The 23,243-nt window shown below is 45.6% G+C and overlaps 1 protein-coding gene across 1 annotated transcript in view; it reads right to left on the bottom strand.

Moving 5' to 3' along the window:
* Window positions 1–5,728: 5,728 nt before the first annotated feature.
* Window positions 5,729–23,243, bottom strand: part of YPEL2 (yippee like 2) — a 100,550-nt gene continuing 83,035 nt past the window's right edge. The window contains exon 5 of the mRNA XM_087925059.1: window positions 5,729–6,561. Coding sequence (XP_087781185.1) covers window positions 6,487–6,561 — 75 coding nt within the window. The 3' untranslated portion in view covers window positions 5,729–6,486. The remainder of the gene's footprint in view (window positions 6,562–23,243) is intronic.

The raw sequence follows: 23,243 nt of genomic DNA, 5'->3' as shown, positions 1-23,243 counted from the left end.
TGATGTGGTGGACGAGCCTCACTTCGGTAGGTATCATCCTGGCCAGAGTCCCTCTGAGGGTGACCTCGTTCAGCCGGCAGGAGGTCAGTGGGTTGATGGTCACCTGCAATGAAGAGGAACCAGAGCGTTAGGGCTCCAACAATCCACCTCCATTGTTACCATGAGTCTCTAGCCCTGCGATGGCGAACCTATGGCACGCATGCCACAAGTGGCACGCAGAACCATTTGTGCCGGCACATGAGCTGCAGGCAAACTTACCTTACTGTGCATGTGCGTGCCTCACAGCTGATTATCGGCCAGTTTGAGACCTTTTTCAGCCTCTCAAAGGTTTGAGGAAGGCTTCTGCAGGCTTCTGCAAGCTTTGCAGGCTGAAAACTAGCCCTGTTTTGTCACTTCTGGTATTTTCCGAAAAATGGGAAGTGACAAAATGGGGCTAGATTTCGGCTTGCAAACGTTGCAGAAGCCTGCAGGAGCCTTCCTTAAACCTTTGGGAGGCTGAAAAAGGCCTCAAACTGGCTGAAAATCAGCTGTGAGGCGCAGTGCAGGTAAGCAGCCGGCGGGGGTGGGTGGATTGCGCATGCATGAATAGGGGGTGTAGGGGGGCACATTGCCTTCTGGGTGCTGGCACACAAGCGCGAGCGTGAAAGTGCGTATACAATTTTTGGCACAGGAGCCCAAAAAGGTTAGCCACCACTGCTCTAGCCGCATCTCTCAGAGTTTAAAAAAATCATTTATTACGAGTGAACATGCCGGCGTTACCTTGGGTGCAGCCGACTCTGAGACACATCATTCATCTCATCCTTGACCCTGGTCTTCCCCCACCCCCTGGATGTATATTCTCCAATGGGACACATCCCTAGCCAAGAGTCATCCATCATGCTCTCCAGTAATAATCTTGCATGCCAGAAGCTTGGCTGGCCTAGCAATTATCTATGAAAATATTTAAGGTATGCATTACTTCCCCAACTCCCTTTCTGCTGAAAACTCTAAAAGATGAGAGAAATATTTTTGAGTTGACACTAGAGGTGGTATTCGGCAGGTTCTGACCAGTTCTGGAGAACCGGTAGCAGAAATTTTGAGTAGTTTGGAGAATTGGCAAATCCCACCTCTGACTGGCCCCGCCCCCATCTATTCTCCGCCTCCCCAATCCCAGCTGATTGGCTGGGTCTTCTTTGGTTGCTCTGCACAGGAGAACGGAGCTGGAAAGCAGGTTAGTGGGTGGGGAGGGAATGGGGATTTTGCAGTAACCTTCCCCTGCCACGCCCACCAAGCCACGCTCACAGGACTGGTAGTAACATTTTTTTTAATCCCACCACTAAGATGAACATCTGGATCTGAGCATCTGGGTGCTGGGCAGAAGGAAAGTGGAGGTGGGAGTTTACTAGGGGTGTGGCCTGCCCACCTGAAGGTTCTGTCAGTTGATACGGCAGCCAATGGCAGCCCACGAAGCCCTAGAACATCCTGGCAGCATCGGTTGGTCCTCCATCCGTGGTGTCAGGATGCATCTCTGGAATGAGATCTTCCTTCTGTCTTTGGAGCTCTCCTTGTCACCCCTTCCTTAGTGATTGTGAGACAACAAAGCCCATGGGCCACCCCTCTCCTCTCCTTGTCATCTTACTCCACTCTGCAGAGATTCTCCGTTATCCAGGTCATGGGTGGTGCTTTTTTCAGGAGGCAAGTGGACTTTCTGGATTTTTTTTCCCCCCTTTCTTTTGTAGATGTTTCCCTTCTCCTCCAAGAAGCTTCTTCAGCTTCAATGGAACTGAGGAAGCTTCTGGGATGAGAGGCAAAATGTCTTCAAAAGACAAAAAACAAACAAACAAGAAACTCCAGTTGCCTGCTGATAAAGCACCTTTTGGGATCTACTCTACTCACAAACCCTGACCATCATTGTTGCCAACCTATAAACCACAAAACAAAAGTTCCCTTAAGCCTTTGGGCCCATATAGACACTAAGGCTGAAATAGATTAAGCACGTTGGCAAATGCCATCAACTCAGTCATAACCAAACCGGTATAAACCCCCTAGGCTGAAATTGATTAAGGGCATCTCCTGTTAGGAACTTGGCAAAAACTCAATCATAACCAAATCAAATCTCAAAAAATGGAAATCCTTTGTCCATACAATGCAATTCGCCCGACAAAAGATTCATCACCTGTCAGGAAAAAGCAACTACAGTCTCTTGTAAAGAGCCACAATTACTTTAACTCTTACAAGACTCCCCGCGAGATTGTCTGCCTTCCTGTGGGAATGACCAGATAAGGTTTAATTTCTGCTTAATTTCCTTTGAATCTTTCCCTTAACTAATTTGCAGCCCACTGTATTGCCATGTCAGGGACAGTTTGATAACTACCTTTTTTTTCCAGATTGAATACCTACTTTTTAATACTTACAGTTAAAAAGGTGGAGTTACACATTTATCTGTGTGGGGTTTTTTTTTAAAGTAAAGTTTGATTTTCTTTATCTCACCTGAGATAGTTCTGTGAGTGGTGCGGTGGCCTAGAGGCAAAGCTTTCAAGCCTCACAATCAGGAGGCTGTGAGCTCGATCTTAAGTAGAGACAGATATTTCTCTCTCTGGACACAAAGAGAGAGAAATATCTGCCGCTGCACACTCCACATTGGCAACAGGAAGGGTATCCGGCCAGTAAGCATTCAGCTCCATTCAATTGCCCCAACTCCATCCCAGTGCAAGGGATTACGGGGTCATTAAAAGACAAAAAACAACAACATGTGAGATAGTTCTGTTCAATTATTTTCCAAAAGGGTAAGGAAAGGCTGTATATGTGTGTGCATGCACATACAAATATACTACATTTTCCACAAAATTACCCAGGACTGGCAGGCCTTCTTCTCCTTTCCGCACTTTCTTCTTTCTTAGCTACTCTTTTGGCAAGCAAAAATTTGGTTTATGTTCCCCGTTTTCCAAGCTCTCCATTCTAGCTCAGGAGGCCCGATGTAAAACAGGTGGATACACACAGCATGTGTGTAAACATGCTTTTATGACCTCACTTCTGAGGTGAAAAAATTCCAGGTTCCTATGACAATCCCAGGATAATCTGGTTGTCTGGAAAAGGGAGAAGGATCGGAGAACAGAGGCCTTGATAGTTGGTGTAGGATTCTGAATTTGGGAGGCCATAGCGCTCAGCGCTTTGGGTCCCAAACTTCTTGCTGGGATGTTCTTTGTGATTTTTACTGTTGTTCTACGTGAGCTCTGTTATATGACATGATCCCCAATATCAGTTGTTTTTGAATGTGTGAACAAATATCTTTGTGGGGAAATGAGCTTTGAATCTTGGCTATTCTGAATAAAGCTTTTATTTCTCTGTCACATGCCCTACTTGAGGGACTTTTCAGTCAGAATAGAGCTGGAAGGGACCTTTGAGGTCATCTAGTCCAACCCACTGCTCAAACAGGAGACCCTACACCATTTCAGACAAGCGACTGTCCAGTCTTTTCTTTAAAAACCTCCATTGATGAAGTACTTACAGCTTCTGGGTGGCAAACTGTCCCCACTGGTTAATTGTCCTCCCCGTTAGAAATTTCTCCTTAATCCCAGGTTGCTTCTCTCCTTGGTTAGTTTTCAATCCTTGTTTCTTGTCCTGCCTTCCGGGGCTTTGAAAAAATAAATTGACCCTTTCTTCTCCGTGGCAGCCTCTGGAATACTGCTATAATGTTTCCCACCCTAGTCCTTCCTTCTTAAAGGTGCTGAAAATGAGAGGCAGCAGTAAACAATTGTTCTGATTAAACCTTGCATTTTTCTTAGCTAGTTGTGACGCATTACATTTCTACACCCCCAATTTTCTGTTAAACAGGTATTCCAGATTGGCTTTAAATTACTTTCCCAGACCCATCTCCTCCTTTCTTCTCCCTCCTTCCTTCTCCTTCTTCCTCCACCCTCCTCCCCTCCCCCATCCCACTCCTCTTCCTCCTACCGTGGTTCCCTCCTTCTCCTACATTGCAAACAGTGCTGTGGATTGACCCCTTGTTCTAGATCATGGTTTGTTTTAGCCAAGATGTGTTGACCGGGCCATAAAGATTGTATTTTCTGACAGTGAGAACAATCAACCCATGGAACAGAAGTTGCTTTCAGAAGTTGTGGGAGCTTCATCACTTGAGACTTTCAAGAAGAGATTGGACTGCCATTTGTCAGAAATGGTGTAGGGTCTCCTGCTAGGGGAGGGGGGGGAGGGTTGGACTAGATGACCTACAAGGTCCCTTCCAACGCTGATTATCTGTTATATTGCATTCACGCACCACCTTATAGAGTGCTTTGGTTGCTGTGGCTTTAATGCGTACCGTACATCTAAGGCTACCATAAAAGGGCTGCAAAATTATTGAATGGCCACTAGAGGGCACACGAGGATATTCTTTGCCTTCGCTTACCTAGGGCAATGTTTCTTAACCTGGGTAATTTTGAAGATGGTTTATAGATTTACAGAGTTGGAAGGGACCTTGTAGGTCATCTAGTCCAACCGCCTGCCCAAGCAGGAGACCCTACACCATTTCTGACAGAGGGCAGTCCAATCTCTTCTTGAAAACCTCCAGTGATGGCGCTCCCACAACTTCCGAGGGCAACTTCTGTTCCATTGGTTGATTGTTCTCACTGTCAGAAAATTTCTCTTTATTTCCAGGTTGAATCTCTCCTGGATCAGTTTTCATCCATTATTTTTTGTCTGGTCTACAGGCACTTTAGAAAATAGCTTGACCCCTTCCTCCTCCCTGTGGCAGCCCCTCAAATATTGGAAGACCTCTATCCTGTCTTCCCTGGTCCTTCTCTTCCCTAGACTAGCCAGGCCCAGTTCCTATAACCGTTCTTCATGTGTGGACTTCAATTCCTAGAATTCCCCACCCAGCATACCATATTTCCCCATGTATAAGCCACCCCTTTTTTCCAAAATTTTCAAGCCCAAAAAGTAGGGGGTGGCATATACAAAGCAGGTACACTTTTTATACGTGAAAAATGCATAAAATAATAAAGTAGGAATAAACTGGTTTTCCAGCAGTATGCTATACTTTTTTGTAAAAATTGTAAGTGACGATACGATTACGAGTGCGAGTACACGATAGAAATGCATACGCTAGGCATCGGCCTGAATGCTTCGTTCCTACTCTCGTTCCGATGCGTAGATTGCTAGCGTCGCCCGCACCGCTTTCGGCGTCATGACCGAAGTTGTAGATCTAGACGTCGAATTTTGTTTCTTTGTAAATTTTCTTTCTTCATAACTTGTTTCTCTAATAAAATATTTTTTTCAAAACTTCACAGTCCAAAAATTGGGGGGGTGGCTTATACAAAGGGGGTGCTTATACATGGGGAAATACGGTACTTTTACAACCTTTGTTCCTCGGTTGTTAAGCAAATTGCTGCAGTTGTTAAGTGATTCACACAATCATTGCAACTTTTCAGTGTGGACTTCCCCAGCCAATATGCTGGGAGTGGAAGTCCACCCATCTCAAAGCTGTGTGGAATTGAGCCACTAAGTTCACATTACAGCAAAAATCCAAAGTCAGTAAACCACGGCGTGGCCTTACAAGATCCCTGCTGCTGATGTAATCGAATAATATTCCAACTATGAAAAAATCTACAGGAGATTGTGTTACTCTGGTTTTTAAAAAAACGATGGTTGTGTTGGAATAAAAATCTGGTCCAGTTCCAAACTGGGGATGAAAAGACGGGCTGCAGGAAAGAAAATCTCTGTTAGCCAAAAAAAACTAGTTGACAGCAGCAGTCAATAAATGAAAGGTTGTGTTGGAAGAAATATCCTTCTGGGTTCAGTTCCAAGTGGGGAACAAAGACACTGGAAACATGGTGACTGCTTGGAAAGATGGTTTATTGATGACCAGAAGAGATGCTGAGAGTCCCTGGGTTTTATGCCCTCTGTTGAGCTTTGAATTCAAGCTGATTTGTGTCGGGCCCCCATGGGGCCATGCAGGGGTGACTATGTAGGTTGTCTTTTGAGTCCCAGGCTTGGTTGAGCCTTGCTGGGTGATGATGTAATGAAAGGGTCTGCTATGAAGGAGGTAGATCTTTGTTATGGGTCTGCTTGAAGGAGGTAGATCTTTGTTATGTAGAATAGGCTGGTCCAGGCCTTAATGGCCCATTCACCAAAGGTGGGGAGGGGCTGAGTTTCTGCCTCTCTCAGTTTCTATTTCTCTTTTAAGGGAAATAGTCTGCCTTTTTAATGTATCCTAAAATATTTCATTTTTCTAAGAGAGGGGTGGGTTTTAACTTCCAACAGATGTAAGTCAAAGAATACCCCTAATATGGATGTCTTCAGATATCATCAAAAAATAAACATGTCAGCCATAAGTGTGTGACTGAAAACTCCTCCTGTTTTGTTTTGTTTTTAATGTCTGTTGTGGCACACCTTTCAAAAGCGGCAAGGTTTTAATTGCACAGTCACAGAGGCTGTCTGGCTTCTCGCCATCCTGGAAGAGACGCTTCTATTTGTGTTTTTTGTTTTTCAATTTTTCTGCATCTCCAGAGCTCACCTTGGTAAGACCATAGTTGGAATGCAGCATCCCGTTTTAGTTGCCACGATAAAGGAACTATGTTGAGAGTCCTAGAAACAGAAGAACAACAAAGATGGTTAGGGCAGAGGTGATAATTCAACAGGTTCTGACCTAGTTCTGGAGAATCGGCAGTGGAAATTTTATGTCGTTCAGAGAACCGGCCAATCCCACCTCTGACTGGCCCCGCCAACCCCACCTCTTCTCTGCCTCCTATTGAGTCCCAGCTGCTCGGCTGGGTCTTCTTTGGTTGCCCTGCACAGGAGAACGGAGCTGGAAAGCAGGTCTCAGCTGTTCAGCTGAAGTCCAGAAAGAAAGGTTAAACAAAGCTTCCACAGCAAGTTAGAAAAGTCTTTATTAGTCCATATATTGTTCTGGGTTCGGGTAACAAGCATCAAAATGATAGTAAAGTCAGCTCTGGCGCACCTCGCAGCCAAAGCTGTATTTATACACCAGATAATACCGCGGTAGAATACTTAGACGCAGCGGAGCGCTCGGTGTCACGGCTCCAGCATGCCGTGGGGATGTGACAGCAGGTTAGTGGGGTGGGCTGGGGAGGGAATGGGGAGTTTGCACTTCTCCTTCCACGCCCACCAAGCCACGCCCACCAAGCCATGCCACGCCCTCCAAGCCACATCCTCCATGCCGGGCCGCGGACCGGTACCGGTCCGTGGAACATTTCCTACCGGGCCGCCGGTTTGCTGGGCACCGCCATCTTGTTTGAGGAGAAAGTGCTTCCGGGTGAGCTTTTCCGGTTGGAAAGCGGCGTTTGGGTCCTGAAGGAATCCTCGCGCCTTAGTTTCATCGAAGGGGGGGGGCTTTGAACGAAACTAAGGCGCAAAGATTCTTTTAGCACTCAAGGCAAGGCGAGCCGAGCGACCGTCCCGAAGCCATCCTGAAGCGAAGCCCATCGACAAAGGTACGAAGGAGGAGTTGAAGGTGGCGGGGAGAAGCGGGGGATGGCTGGCTGGCCGGTTGCTTGGCTCACCTTGCCTTGTCATGCGTGCTGATACCGGTACCGGGCCGCGGATCATTTTGTGATGTCGGTACCGAACTGTGGCACAAAAAAGGTTGGGGGCTACTGCTCCAAGCCAAGCTCACAGAACCGGTAGTAGATTTTGAATCCCACCACTGGGTTAGGGGATTGGAGACTAAAGAAAAAATGGTTGAAGGAATTGGGTATTCTTAGTTTAATGAAAAGAAGAACTAGGGGTGACAGGATAGCAGTCTTCCAATATCTCTGGGGCTGCCACAAAGAAAAGATGAGCCAGAAACCTGGGTTGTTTTGTCTTCGTCTTAGTCTCAGAAGACAGTGTGAGTAAGTTTCTGTTTCCTTCTGTTGGAGAGTTTTGCCGTTCCATTTTTCCTAATTGACCGATATTCCTGGTTTTGATGTAAGTCTGATACTGAACTGTTTTTGACACTGGACTTTGTTATTGGATTATCCCTGGTTTGAAAACTGACTGATTTACCTGTGAATGACTTTTGGACTGCTTGTTTCTGAACTTTGCTTAAACCTTTCTGGAAGTAAAAAACCTACATTTACTGTACAGTGTATCTGAGTGCTGTGTGTGTATTATTCAAACATTACTCTCAAATACGTCTCCCTGTATGCGCTCATTCTCCTAACGGGGAATTACCTCAACAGTTGGACTAGAAGACCTCCAAGTTCCCTTCCAACCCAGTTATTCTGCTGTTCTGACTTCCAAGTAGCAGTTCTAAGAGCCACCTGAAGATGGCAGGCTGGCTGCATGGATGGTTTGAAAGTATGGAAAAATAGACATTCTTGGTGATGTTTTAAGTTTGCCTTATTGGTGGATTTGATATTACAGGTAATCCTTGAATTTAGAACCCATCATTTAGTGACTGAAGTTACAACGGCACTGAAAATAGTATCTTACAACTGGTTTTCACACTTATGACCGTTGCAAAATCCACCATGGTCACATGATCAAAATTCAGTGGCTTGGCAACTGGCGTGTATTTGCGACAGTTGTAGCATCCTGGGGTCATGTGATCCCCATTTACAACTTTCCCAGCCATCTTTCAATAAGCAAAGTCAATGACGGAAGCCAGATTCACTCAACGACTGCTTGATCCCCAGGGGGAAACAGGCAGTCCTCAACTTACGACCACGATCGAGCCCCCAAATTTTGGTTGCTAAATGAAACATTTGTTCAGCAAATTTTGCCCCATTTTACCACCTGTCTTGTCATAGTTGTTAAGTGAATCGCTGCAGTTGTTAAATTAGAAACGCGCTTGTTGAGTGAATCGGGCTTCCCCATTGACTTTGCTCGTCAGAAGGTCTCAAAAGGGGATCATGTGACCCTGGGAAGCTGCAACCGTCATAAATATGAGTCAATTTCCAAGTGTCTGAATTTTGATCGCGTGACCATGGGGATGCTGCAACAGTTGTAAGTGTGGAAAAGGGTCATAATGGAATGGAGTGGAATAGTGTAGAGTAAAGTAGCGTAGAGTAGAGAAGAGGGTAGGAAATAGAATAGAAATTGGAATGGAGTGGAGTAGAGAGAAGAGGGTAGGAAAGAATAGAATAGAATGGAATGGGAATGGAATGGAATAACATAGAATACAGTAAAATAGAATAGAATGGAATGGAATAGAACAGAACAGAATGGAGTAGAATGGAGTAGAATAGCAATTCGAATAGAATGGAATAGAACAGAATGGAATGGAATGGAATGGAATGGAATGGAATGGAATGGAACGGAATGGGAATGGGAATGGAATGGAATAGCATAGAATACAGTAAAATAGAATAGAATGGAATGGAATGGAATAGAACAGAACAGAACAGAACGGAGTGTAATGGAGCAGAATAGCAATTCGAATAGAATAGCAATTAGAATAGAATGGAATAGAACGGAATAGAATGGAATGAAATGGAATAGAATGGAACAGAATGGGAATGGGAATGGAATGGAATAGCATAGAATACAGTAAAATAAAATAGAATGGAATGGAATGGAATAGAACAGAAGAGAATGGAATAGAACAGAACAGAACAGAACAGAACGGAGTGGAATGGAGTAGAATAGCAATTCGAATAGAATGGAATAGAACGGAATAGAATGGAATGGAATAGAACGGAATGGAATGGGAATGGGAATGGAATGGAATAGCATAGAAAACAGTAAAATAGAATAGAATGGAATGGAATAGAACAGAACAGAATGGAGTGGAATGGAGTAGAATAGCAATTCGAATAGAATGGAATAGAACGGAATAGAATAGAATGGAATGGAACAGAACGGAACAGAATGGGAATGGGAATGGAATAGCAATTAGAATAGAATAGCAATTAGAATAGAACAGAATAGAATGGAATAGAACTGAATAGAATGGAATAGAACTGAATAGAATGGAATAGAGGAATAGAACAGAATGGAATGGAATGGAATAGAGTGGAATGGGAATGGGAACAGAATGGAATTAGAATAGACAATTAGAATAGGATAGCAATTAGAATAGAATAAAACAAGAATTAGAATAAAATAGAACTTAGAATACAATGCAACATAAATTAGAATAGAATAGAATAGTTGGAAGGGACCTTGTAGGTCATCTGGTCCAACTCCCCTCCCCCAAAAGCAGGAGACCGTAGCACAACATTTCTGACAGACAGCCACCCAGTCTCTTCTTAAAAGCTTCCAGTGATGAAGCTGCTGCCACAACTTCTGAAGGCAATTTCTGTTCCATCAGTTGATTGCTCGCACTGTCAGAAAATTTCTCCTTATTTGTTTCCAGGTTGAATCTCTCCTGGATCACTTTCCATCCATGCAACACTAAGCCATAAATAAACCCTGCTCCAACCCACAGACCACACTAGCCCACCCAAAAGCCAACGTCAACAGAACTAAACTTATCCCTGGGGCTAGCTAGGTAGGCGTTGATCAACTCGGTATTCTAAACGCCTGTCATGAACGGCTGTGAAATGTCATTTAAATTTAAATCCGTGTTGTTTCTGATCTGGACCTCCCCATGTACGAAGGATTGAGCAAGGTTGGAATTAAATGTTTTGCTTCTTTGCCCTTTGCAGAACGATAGGAAATGAATCACTGGTGGCACAACCTCTCTTTGTATAAACTAATTTATGGAGAGATGCACAGTTGAAAAACAATATCCTTTAAATAGAATTTTTTTTTTACATCGTCTTTTGCACCTGAAGGGACAAGAGGGGTGGGGGGCAGAGAGGTGAGTGCGCTGGCTTGCACCCCTGTTGAGGCACAGCTAATTATAGTTGTTGAATTAATGCCCCTTGGCTTTCCCCTCCACTGGTTAATTCAATAATTAAAAAGCCTTTGAAAAGCTTTTTAGCAGAGGAGGCCTTGCAACCCAGTAAGGAAGAGGGACGTTTAAGTCAAAGCCATTGCAACGTTCAGCAGAACTTCAAAACCTTCTGCAAAAATCGAAACACTTAGTTTTCAGAGCAGACAAAATGTTCAGGATGGGCTATTGGTTCGCACCGGTTCAGGTGAACTGGTTGTTAATTTTACATCTGGTTCGCCGAACCGATAGTTGCAACAACTGGCTGGCCCTGCCCCACCCCACCCTACCTCTCCCAGGAGTCTCCATGGGCATGTTTTGGATCCCAAGTAAGCGCAGGGCCCACGCAGAGGCTTGGAGAGGGCAAAAAATGGGCCTCCCAGAGGCTCCGGAAGGCCAGAAACAGACCCGTTTCTGGCCTCCAGAGAGCCTCCGGAGCCTGGGGAGGGGGGAAATGGGCCTCCTGGAAGCTCGAGGAAAGCCTCCGGAGCCTGGGGAGGCCATTTTCGTCCTCCTGGTGGCTCAAGGAAAGCTTCCAGAGCCTGGGGAAGGTGAAAAACGGGCCTTCTGGAAGTTCCGGAAGGTCAGAAATGGGCCCGTTTTTAGCCTCCACAGAGCCTCTGGCGCCTAGTGAGGCTGTTTTCGCCCTCCCGGAGGCTCAAGAAAATCCTCCAGAGCTCCACAGAGCCTCCGAAGCGCAAGGAGGCCATTTTCGCCCTCCTGGAGGATCGAGGAAAGCCTCAGGAGCCTGGGGAGGGTGAAAAATGGGCCTCCTGAAAGTTCTGGAAGGCCCATTTCTGGCCTCCACAGAACCTCTGAAGCCCAGGGAGGCCATTTTCACCCTAACGGAGGCTTGAGGAAAGCCTCCGGAGCCCGGAGAGGATGAAAATGCTCCCCTCCCCTGCCATGGTGCAGGAGGCCGACTAGGCCACTCCCAACATAGCCACACCCACCCAGCAACCGGGCAGAGAAACGGTTGCTAACTTTTTTGAAGCTCACCCCTGAAAATATTTCATTACCTTTTAGGGTGGCAACTGGCAAACCGGGGTATGTCTAGAACAGCAGGGAAAATCATAATGGACCTGGAAAGAAAAATCAGCGAGTAACAATTTGGGGGGCATTGGATAAATTTGCAGAAGACGTGAAGGGGTGTCTGCGAGAACACTTTTTTTCTGAAATTTAAGCCAGTTTTACATACGTGGACTTCATCTCCCAGAATCTGGCCATTAAAGTCCATATATTTCAAAACATATTGGTAGGGGAATTCTGGGAGATGAAGTCCATATATTTCAAAGCTTGCTGGCTGGGGAATTCTGGGAGTTGAAGTCATACATCATAAAATATGTTGGCTGGGGAATTCTAGGAATTTAAGTCTGTACATCATAAATCTGTACTTGCTGGGTGAGGAAGTCTGGGAATTGAAGTCCATAAGTGTTAAAATTGTCAAGGTTGGACACCCTTGATCTAAATTAAAATAATGTTCCTAACACATTAAGAGCTTAGACTTAACCTTAGAATAACTTTATTGTCACTTTGGGCTTCTTCCGTGACTTGCTTCCCATAGCCTCTGGAAGTCGAAAGGATGGGTGTGTCTGTGTGTAATGGAATGCTCCTCCCTTCCAAACATAAGACATTTTGCAAGCCACTGACCTAAAAAGATGGTCTAACTTCTCAACTAGCGGGTTCAACTAGATGATCTCTAGGTTTTTATACCAGCAAAAGCTTCTTTGTAATTCTGGTTGATCCAGGCAGTCCTTGACATACGACCAATCATTTAACAACTGCTTAAAGTTGCAACAGTGCTGAAAAAAGGGACTTATGACTTGGCTTCACACATAACGACCATTGCAATCGTGTGATCAAAATTTGGACACTTCGCAATTGGCACGTATTTACGATGGTTGCAGTGTCCAGAGGTCATATGATCTTCCATCTGTGACCTTCCCATAACCGAAGTCGATGGGGAAAGCCAAATTCATTTAATGACCGCTGCAAAAAAGTCATAACATTGGGTGTGACTCACTTAATGACTGTCTCATTTAACAATTAGAAGTTCCACTTCTAATTGTGGATATAAATTGAGAACTACCAGTAGATTTTTTTACCCTCCTTTCTTGCCAGATGCTATAAATCTTTCCTGCGATGGGTGCAATTCCATTAAAGTTTCCAAATTATTTTTCAAAAACCCTGGAGCGGCTTTCCTTAATTATCACATAGATTACCGCTTAATCAAACCATCAAACTAGGAGCCTTGGGGAAAAGGCTGCAAGTCCACCCAAAGAGATTGCTGCAATTTCTCACTGGCAGCTATTCTTAATCTATATTTTTAACTTCCTGAATGCGTAGGCATTCCTGGGTAGAGCAAAGCTTTAGAAAATGTAGTGAGGAACAGCTAAGCAGTAATTCCATCATGCAGCAAATATTGTTTTTGACTGACAGACAAAGTTGTTTTAAAAACCAGATGGTTAAAGGAAGCCGATAGAAACTGTGAGACCAAAGATGATGAGTTCTAGTCCTGTCTTAGGCAAGAAAGAAGGCTGGGTAACTCTGAGTCGATCACCAGGAGACGGTGAGTTCTAGTCCCGCCTTAGACAAGAAAGAAGGCTGGGTGACTTTGGGCCAATCACCAGGAGACGGTGAGTTCTAGTCCCGCCTTAGGCAAGAAAGAAGGCTGGGTGACTCTGGGCCAATCACCAGGAGACGGTGAGTTCTAGTCCCGCCTTAGGCAAGAAAGAAGGCTGGGTGACTCTAGGCCAATCACCAGGAGACGGTGAGTTCTAGTCCGGCCTTAGGCAAGAAAGAAGGCTGGGTGACTCTAGGCCAATCACCAGGAGATGGTGAGTTCTAGTCCCGCCTTAGGCAAGAAAGAAGGCTGGGTAACTTTGGGCCAATCACCAGGAGACAGTGAATTCTAGTCCCGCCTTAGGCAAGAAAGAAGGCTGGGTGACTCTAGGCCAATCACCAGGAGATGGTGAGTTCTAGTCCCGCCTTAGGCAAGAAAGAAGGCTGGGTAACTTTGGGCCAATCACCAGGAGACAGTGAATTCTAGTCCCGCCTTAGGCAAGAAAGAAGGCTGGGTGACTCTAGGCCAATCACCAGGAGACAGTGAGTTCTAGTCCCGCCTTAGGCAAGAAAGAAGGCTGGGTGACTCTAGACCAACCACCAGGAGACGGTGAGTTCTAGTCCCGCCTTAGGCAAGAAAGAAGGCTGGGTAACTTTGGGCCAATCACCAGGAGACAGTGAGTTCTAGTCCCGCCTTAGGCAAGAAAGAAGGCTGGGTGACTCTAGGCCAATCACCAGGAGACAGTGAGTTCTAGTCCCGCCTTAGGCAAGAAAGAAGGCTGGGTGACTCTAGGCCAATCACCAGGAGACGGTGAGTTCTAGTCCCGCCTTAGGCAAGAAAGAAGGCTGGGTGACTTTGGGCCAATCACCAGGAGACGGTGAGTTCTAGTCCTGCCTTAGGCAAGAAAGAAGGCTGGGTGACTCTAGGCCAATCACCAGGAGACGGTGAGTTCTTGTCCCGCCTTAGGCAAGAAAGAAGGCTGGGTGACTCTAGGCCAATCACCAGGAGACGGTGAGTTCTAGTCCCGCCTTAGGCAAGAAAGAAGGCTGGGTGACTCTAGGCCAATCACCAGGACACGGTGAGTTCTTGTCCCGCCTTAGGCAAGAAAGAAGGCTGGGTAACTTTGGGCCAATCACCAGGAGACAGTGAGTTCTAGTCCCTCCTCAGGCATGAAAAGTAGCTGGGTGATTTTCTCTCAGCCCCCACCACCTCACAGGCTTGTCGTTGTGGGGAAAATAGGAGGAGGAATGTGTGTTTGCCACCTTCATTTATTTGTAAAATGAATAAAGGTGGGATACAAATGAATAAATTAATAAATGAGAAGGAAATCTGAATCCGTTCCAGACTAGCTTTTCCAAAGAGCACAGGACAATATCTCTTGAAGCAGAGATGCTCCGAACGGAACAGCCGCTGTGATTCACTTAACAACTATGGCAAGAATGGTCAGAAAAAACGAGGCAAAGCTCACTTAACTGTCTTGCTTAGCAAATTTTGGGCTTAACTGCTGTCATACGTCGAGGACTACCGCTATACAAGTACATCAGATCTGCATTCCGTGGTACTTCTCAAACAGAATTTCCCAGCCAGTATAGGTGACCTCTTGCTCAAAAGTAGTAACTGTGAGAAGGATCTTGGAGTCCTGGTGGACCATCATTTAAATAGGAGCCAGATGTGTGCTGCAGCTTCCAAAAAAGCTAATACAGTTCTAGGCTGCATAAACAGAGGGAGAGAATCGAGATCACATGAAGTGTTAATACCACTTGATAAGGCCTTGGTAAGGCCACACTTGGAATACGGCATCCAGTTTTGGTCACCACGATATAAAAAAAAAAGATGTTGAGATTCTAGAAAGAGTGCAGAGAAGAGCCACAAAGAGGATTATGAATTTGGAGGCCGAAACATATAAAGAATGGTTGCTGGAACTGCACATGTCTAGTTTAATGAAAAGAAGGACTAGGGGAGATGTGATAGCAGCCTTCTTATATCTCAGGGGCTGCCCCAAAGAAGAGGGAGTCAAGCTATTCTCCTAAGCACCTGAAGGCAGGACAAGAAGCAATGGGTGAAAACTAATCAGGGAGAGAAGCAACCTGGAACTAGGAGGAATTTTCTAACAGTGAGAAAAATTAACCAGTGGAACAACTTGCCTCCAGAAGTTGTAAATGCTCCAACACTGGAAGTTTTCTTAAAAAACTTGGATCATCATTTGTCTGAAGTGGTGTAGGGTTTCCTGCCTTAGCAGGGGGTTGGACTAGAAGACCTCCAAGGTCCTTTCCAACTCTGTTATTCTATTTCTATTTCTAAATTGCTGGCTGGGGAATTCTGGGAGTTGACGTCCTCACAATCTTAAAGTTGCCCAGTTGTGTTTTTTTGCTGTGTCAACACGGAAAAGACAACCTGGCCAGATTTATAAAATCAATCCATCCTAATGAAATATTAACCTGGCTGTTTGTTCCTGCTTTTTTATTTATTTAAAGAGCCTTGTTAAAAGCCTTTGAAAGCATCGGTGTTTTCTCTTCCCATAATTATTTTTGGCATGTGGTCTCTTTGGATGAAGGCACGGCACCTCGACTTCTGTCCACAAGCTGAGCCCAAACCTTCCAATGCTAAGCAAGATTGTTAAATGAGGTTTGACCCATTTTGCAACCTTTCCTGCCATGGTCGTTAAGCGAATGCTGTAGGGTCTCCCACTTGGGGACTAGATGACCTTATAAGGTCCCTTCCAATGCTGATTATCTGTTATCGAATCCGTGCAGTTTGTAAGAATCCGTGCAGTGTGTAAGGGAATCTGGCTTCCCCGCTGAATTTGCTAGTCGGAAGTTCGCAAAAGTGAACCGCATGACCTCGGGACGCTGCAACTGTCATAAGTACATGCCAGTTGCCAAGCAAGTAAGGTTATTGAACGACCAATCCACAAGAGAACCAATCAGCTGCTCAGAATTGAAACATAGCTCCGAACAACCAATCACAGACCAAGTGACCACACAAGACATTCATAAGCTAAGGAGAATAGGCCAAGAAAATTTTGCTGATGATGTTACCTTGTCTGGTAATGAAACGTCCAGAAACTAAATTGGAACAAGCTTGGAGAGCAAACCACTCCTAAAATCTAAAACCCAAGCCATAAATTATTTTCTATTATTTCACAGTGGCCAAGCGTCCAAATGTTGATTACGTGACCACGGGGATGGTACAATGGTTGCAAGTGTGAAAAATGGTCCTAAATAAAAAATTTTCAATGCTGTTGTGATTTTGAACGGTCATTAAGTGAACGGTTGTAAATCGAGGACTGCTTGTATGTATAAGAAATGAAATCCAATAAACTATAAACTACATGAAAACCCACCTGGATTTTGGATTTATGATCTTCTCTCCACGAGTCTGTAGAGATTCTCCGTCATCCAGATCACGGTTGTCCCAAAGATACTTTTTCAAGAGGCAACTGGACCTTTTTGTTTTTTTTTCTTTTGAAGATGTTTCGCTTCCTATCCAAGAAGCTTCTTCAGTTCTGACTGGAGGGTGGGGAATGGAGGGATTGATACTCCTTGCAGACAGCTGGTCATTTGCATCCTTTTAGAGGGTCATTGAGGCCACTTAGAGTCCCCATAGGTGCTTTTTTTTCAAGAGGCAACTGGACTTTCTGGTTTTTCTTTGAAGACATTTCACTTCTCCTCCGAGAAGCTTCTTCAGCTCTGACTGGATGGTCGGGAATGGAAGGATTGATACTCCTTGCAGACAGCTGGTCATTTGCATTGTTTTAGAGGGTTGTTGAGGCTACTTGTGCGGGGGGCGTTATCTGTGTCCTCAGGGACACCTGAGTGGAGCACCTGGTTCCTATAGTCTGCAATTTCTTTTTTTCCCTTTTTTGGGAAATCCATTCTCTGGAAATCCAAGGGATGGACACCCTTCGAATAGTGTGGGAGTAGGAATGATTTCTAGAGGAAAAAAATTGCAGACTACAAGAACCAGGAGCACCACTCAAGTGGCCCTGAGGACACAGATAAACCTCCAAGTGGCCTCAATGACTCCCTAAAAGGTTGCAAATGACCAGCTGCGTTCAAGGAATATAAAATCCCTCCGTTCCACACCATCCAGCCAGAACTGAAGAAGCTTCTTGGATGAGAAGCGAAATGTCTCCAAAGACGTTTCCAAGAAACCTTAAAGAAAAAAATAAGGAAGTCCAGTTACCTCCTGAAAAAGCACCTTTGAGGGGTCCCTCCTCTAGTATGATCTTTCCTCAATCTCAGCTATATTCAGAGGCATGGACTACAATTCCCAGAATTCCCCAGCCAGCATTCCAACTTTGAAATAAGGAGAAATTTCCTGACAGTGGGAACAATTCACCAGCGGAACAACTTGCCACCAGAGGTTGTGGGTGCTCCAACACTGGGGGGTTTTAAGAAGAGATTGAATGGCCATTAGTCCAGAATGAAACCCCCCCCCTTTTTGGGCCCCCCGCACCAACACCAAAAAAAAATAAATCCCCCCCCCCCCCCCACCCAAAAAAAAACAAAACCAAAACAAACCCCACACCCACCCCCCCCCCCCCCCCCCCCCCCCCCCCCCCCCCCCCCCCCCCTTCCTTTGTGACTGGTGGCCACCCCCCCCCCCCCCCCCCCGCCCCCCACCCCTCCCCCCCCCCACAAAAAAAAACCCCCCCCCCCCCCCCCCCCCCCCCCCCCCCCCCCCCCCCCCCCCCAAACCCCCCCCACCCCCCACCCCCACCCCCCCCCCCCCCCCCCCCCACCCCCCACCCCCCCCCCCCACCCCCCCCAAAAAAAAAACCCACCCCCCCAAACACCCCCCCCACACCAAAACCCCCCCCCCCCCCCCCCCCCCCCCATATAAGATCTCTTGCTTGAGCAGGGGGTTAGACTAGAAGACCTCCAAGGTCCCTTCCAGCCCTATTAGTCTGTGTTTTATCTACATTACAGCCTCCCTTATGGAATGCTTGGATATTCTCAGACTGAATGGACGCAAAATGTTAATCCCTTTGGAGGGGTTGAACAATGAACCAATGAATAATGAAATAAAGAAAAGGCCTTGAAGTAGTGGTGGGCTGCAGCCAGTTCAGACCAGTTCTAGTGAACCGGTATGAATGACAATACCTTGGCCCCGCCCACCCACTCTTCCACCCTATCCTGTCTTACATTTCCTTGTTTTGCAGCTTGGCTGATTCGTGAGGCAAAGTGGATTACTGTGCCTCAGCTGTTCTGCTCACCCAGGAAGACTAGAAACAAGGTGGAATTTTACCGGTTCACACCGGTTCTATAGAACTGGTTGTTACAGTTCTGCACAGTTCGGAGAATTGGTAAATCGTGTCCCTGGCTGGCCCCGCCCCTCTACGCCCACCCATCCCCTCCCTGCCCAGTCAGTCCTTATTGCTGACTGCATTCTCCCCCACCCAGTCACTCCTTAAGTTATTTCTCTTTTTTTCTCCCAATGATCAGCTGTTTCAACAATCAGCTTTGCCTATGTTACTGCTTCACCCAGGAGTCTTCCCTGTGGCCCAGAAGGCCCAAAAATGGAATGCGGGAGGGGGTGCTGCAAAAAGAAGAAGAAGAAGAAGAAGAAGAAGGAGGAGGAGGAGGAGGAGGAGGAGGAGGAGGAGAAGAAGAAGAAGAAGAAGAAGAAGAAGAAGAAGAAGAAGAAGAAGAAGAAGAAGAAGAAGAAGAAGAAGAAGTCACACCCACCCAGTCACATGGCCATGCCTACCTATCCACTCCCACCTATCCACGCCCACAGAACTGGTAGTAAAAATATTTGCATCCTATCCCTGGAGTGAGGGGCTTTTATACCTTCTCTTGGGCTTTGAACTGGAGCTTCCTGTTCCTGTGAAAGAACATGTATTCTATCGGCTGCTGTCATGACCTCCTATGGGGTCATGTTTGCCTGAGCGCCCAGGTTTGGTTGAAGTTTGCTGGGTGAGAGTAACGGCCATGGCCTGGATTGCTTTCATTGGGCAGAAGCACTGCAGCTGGCCAAAGCCCTGATGATGGAGATTGTAATGCAGTGGGCTCTGTATCTTCTGCTAAATGGTCCTATCATATCCTGAAGACCCAGTCACGTGGACACGCCCACCTAGCCACGCCCACAGAAACAGTTGTTAAAAAATTTGAATCCCACCCCTGGCTAGGTGAGCTGGAGAGGTTCAAATTGGTGTTTACTGAATGCTGTGCGCGCGTACTCACAGAACGGGTTGTTAAACCGCTTGCGGCCCACCACTGCCTCCAAAGTCCCTTCCACCTCTCTTCTGAATGGAGTTGAATCTCCCAGGATGATTAAAGCCCCTGCTGGGTTCTTCTTCCCTCCCCTTCCTCAAAGCGCATTCGCCCCTTCAGAGGCCCCAACATTTGTGTGTGCCCCTTCCATCACCAAGAATTTGCCCACCCCCTCTCTTAAATTGTGGTTTGCACACCACAACGACAGGGTTTGCAGGGGCCTCATCAAAGAGACCACAACTAATCGCAAAGATGATGACGGCCACATTTGCCTTCCAGAGCTGCTGGAGACACGCAACATCTGGAGGAGCAGAAGACATCAGGAATTGCTGAGGACCAGGCTTGTTAGAGTAACGGCCATGGCCTGGATTGCTTTCATTGGGCAGAAGCACTGCAGCTGGCCAAAGCCCTGATGATGTCGCATGTTGCATGGCATCATTGTGCAATTAGTATTAATTATGCAGTTTGCGTGGTGAAGTCGTGATGGGTGACGTCAGCCTCCCCCAGCCACCCCAGGTCTCTGTATGCCAATATGATTGCACAATTTTTCTGAGAACGTTTTCCTTCCCTTTCCTTCCCTTCCCTTCCCTCTTCTTTTCCTTTCCTTCTCTCTTCCTTTCCTTTCCCTTCCCTCTTTCTTTCCTTTCCTTCCCTTTCCTCTTCCTTTCATTTCCTTCCCTTTCCTTCCCTCTTTCTTCTCTTCCCTTAACTCTTCCATTCCTTTACTTCTCACTTCCTTCCCTCTTCCTTCCCTTCCTTCTTTCTTTCCTTCCCTTCCCTCTTTCATTCCTTTCCTTCCCTCTTCCTTCCCTTCCCTCTTTCTTTCCTTCCCTTCCCTCTTCCTTCCCTTCCCTGTTCCCTTTCTTCTTTCTTCTTTTCTTTCCTCCTTCAACTTCCCTTCCATTTGTCCCTTCCCATTATCCCCCCCCCCTCCTCCCTCCCTCCCTCCCTCCCTTTCCCTTCCTTCCTTCCTTCTTTCTTTCCTTTTTTCTTTCTTTCTTTCTTTCTTTCTTTCTTTCTTTCTTTCTTTCTTTCTTTCTTTCTTTCTTTCTTTCTTTCTTTCTTTCTTTCTTTCTTTCTTTTCTTTCTTTCTTTCTGGCATTCGGGGCTTTGGCTTCTAAAATTGACTTGTGTTTTGGTGACTGAATCAGTCCAAATATCTCAGCTTGTCTTGCACTCCCATTTGTCTAGAGCTCATTCAGGGTCCACGTCTTTTTTCCATGTTGTTTAATTGAAGTGGGGTTTTGCCCTCTTGAAACCCGATCCGGTTATATATGCTGCTTTCAGAACCCAGAGGAAAGTAAACATTATTTTCCAGGAAGGAAATGTATGTTATGTTTACATCTTGGGTGTTTGTGAAGAAATGAAGCTTGGACCACGTTTCCTCTTTCCTAAAGTAATATTTACTCAGTTGGAGAGCAACCTTCAGATGGCTTTATGGGTGCATTATTTCAGCTGTTTTTTGAAAAAGAAATAAAAGGGTGAGGAATTTCGAAGGATGTGGACAAAATTTGGATGGAAAGAGGGCACGTTTTCCAGAATGCACAAACCTTGGAGGTTAAAGAGCCTGTCAAAAGAGCTTCCCTCTTTCTTTCTTTCTCTCTCTCTCTCTCTCTCTCTCTTTCTCTTTCTCTGATGTCTGGGGAATTCTGGGAGTTGAACTCCACAAGTCTTAAAGTTGTCCAGGTTGGACATCCCTGCTCTAGATTAAGGAAGCTTTGCCAACATAACCATTGTGGGTCATCATAAACCAGAGTTTATTGCTTGATGTGAACTCAGCCAAGGGTACTTTTTGTCAACCGTTGGAAGAAAAATCCATCTGGTTCAGTTCCAAGCCAGGAATAAAATGGAGGCTGCTTAAGAAAGAAAGATTTTGTTTACTGATGAAACGAAGCACCAACAGCATGCAGTTCTGGGGCAGCTGCTGACAAGATGGCTGACCGAGTGGATGGCTCTTTTATAGGTTTCTGGGACTTTGAAGTTTGAACTGTTCTGAGGATTGTGCAACGAAGGGGGCTTTGGTGTCTTTTGCTATTTCAGTGGTGGTGGGTTAACCCTAATATGTCCTAATTGTCATGTCCTGTTCTTAGAATTTGGGTGGGAGAAGAATGTAAATTTTAATCCCGATGCTGGAGATGAAGGTCTTTTTGTTTATTTGTTTACTATAAAAAATGTCAATAAAGGTTATTGTCTTAACTTCTCTTGTGCTGCCTTGTCTCATCTTCTTGCCTTATATCTCATCTCATCATCATCTCAGCCCAAGCTCTCCTCTCCTCTTCTCTTCTCTTCCCCTCCTTCCCTCATTTCCTCTCCTCATCATCTTATTTTATATCTTCTCTTTTCCACCCCTCTTCTCCTCTTCATCTTATATCTTCATCTTATCTTATATCTTCCCTTCTCCTCCCTTCCCCTTCTTATCTTATCTTATCTTATCTTATCTTATCTTATCTTATCATCTTATCATCTTATCATCTTACGTCACTCCTGGTCTTTCTTTTCTCCAGACTGGTCCTACCCAATTCCTGCAACCGTTCTTCACGAGAGTCTCCGGGACTTTTAATCATCTTAGTTGCTCTTCTCTGTACTTTTTCCAAAGCTCTTTCTTCCTTTCCTCTCCCTAATCGAAGCTTTCCCTTGACAAATTTGAATGAAAAAAAAATCACAGGCGGGCTCGTCAGGGGGGAAGCTGTCAAATTAAGGACATAATCATGCAAGGAAGGACTCCGACAATAAAACAATTATCTCCACGCAGGAGGCATTTCGTTGTAATTATGCGTTTGGGGAGCACTGCGCCTGGACTCTGTACGAGGAAAAATACTGTAATAATACACTGCTTTGTGCAGAGAGGATGAGAGGAAGTAGAGATTTCCATCAATGACGCAGATATGTTTGACCGGTGGCTTATGAATGGGACGTCAGCCCTGCGAGGCAGACCAGATTGGGAAATCAGCTCTACTGAAGGCCAAAACTGTTTTTGTTGAGTTTGGCTGTAAGAACAGAGTCTTGCAAATTAGATTGTACTGGTCCACAACCCGCTTCTTAAACGCCAGTGAATCAAGGAGGTGCCTGAGCCACTTCTGAGGGCTATCGGTTATTTATTTATTTGATTTGTCAATCGCTTACAAGATAATAGGTACAAGTATATGCATAGTTATTGTTCTGTCACGGGAAAAGATCAGACTCGAGACCAGAGTTGAATTCAGCTCTTTATTAGCTCTCAGTAACTTCAACTCAACTGGAGCCGTGGCAGCCTCTTTTATAGCGGCTGCTCGCGGCCAATGACATCTTTTTAAATTTCCCGCCATCAGGCGGACCAATCGCAACTGTTGTTAAACAACCAACTGATAGGCGGCAGTGGCAGTCCAATCAGAATGCAGTATTACGAGAATGCAAATGTCTATATACAACAGTTATGAATACATGAAATGGGTACATATAAGAAAAATAAACAGGGACAGGGAGGGTAGGCACGTTGGTGCGCTTATGCATGCCCCCTACAGACCTCTTATGAAAGGGGTGAGGTCAATAGTTGACAGTCTAAGGTTAAAGTTTTTGGGGTTTGGGGGAGAAACCACAGAGTTAGGTAGAGTATTCCAGACATTGACCACTCTGTTGTTGAAGTCGTATTTCCTGCAATCAAGTTTGGTGCAGTTAACCTTGAGTTTGAATC

The sequence above is a fragment of the Pseudonaja textilis genome, chromosome 1, assembly GCF_049901715.1.
Source record: "Pseudonaja textilis isolate UNSWEBS1 chromosome 1, rPseTex1.2, whole genome shotgun sequence".
Taxonomy (NCBI): Eukaryota; Metazoa; Chordata; class Lepidosauria; order Squamata; family Elapidae; genus Pseudonaja; species Pseudonaja textilis.
The sequence above is the reverse complement of the archived record's forward strand: the minus strand, read 5'-3'. Positions and strand labels throughout refer to the sequence as shown.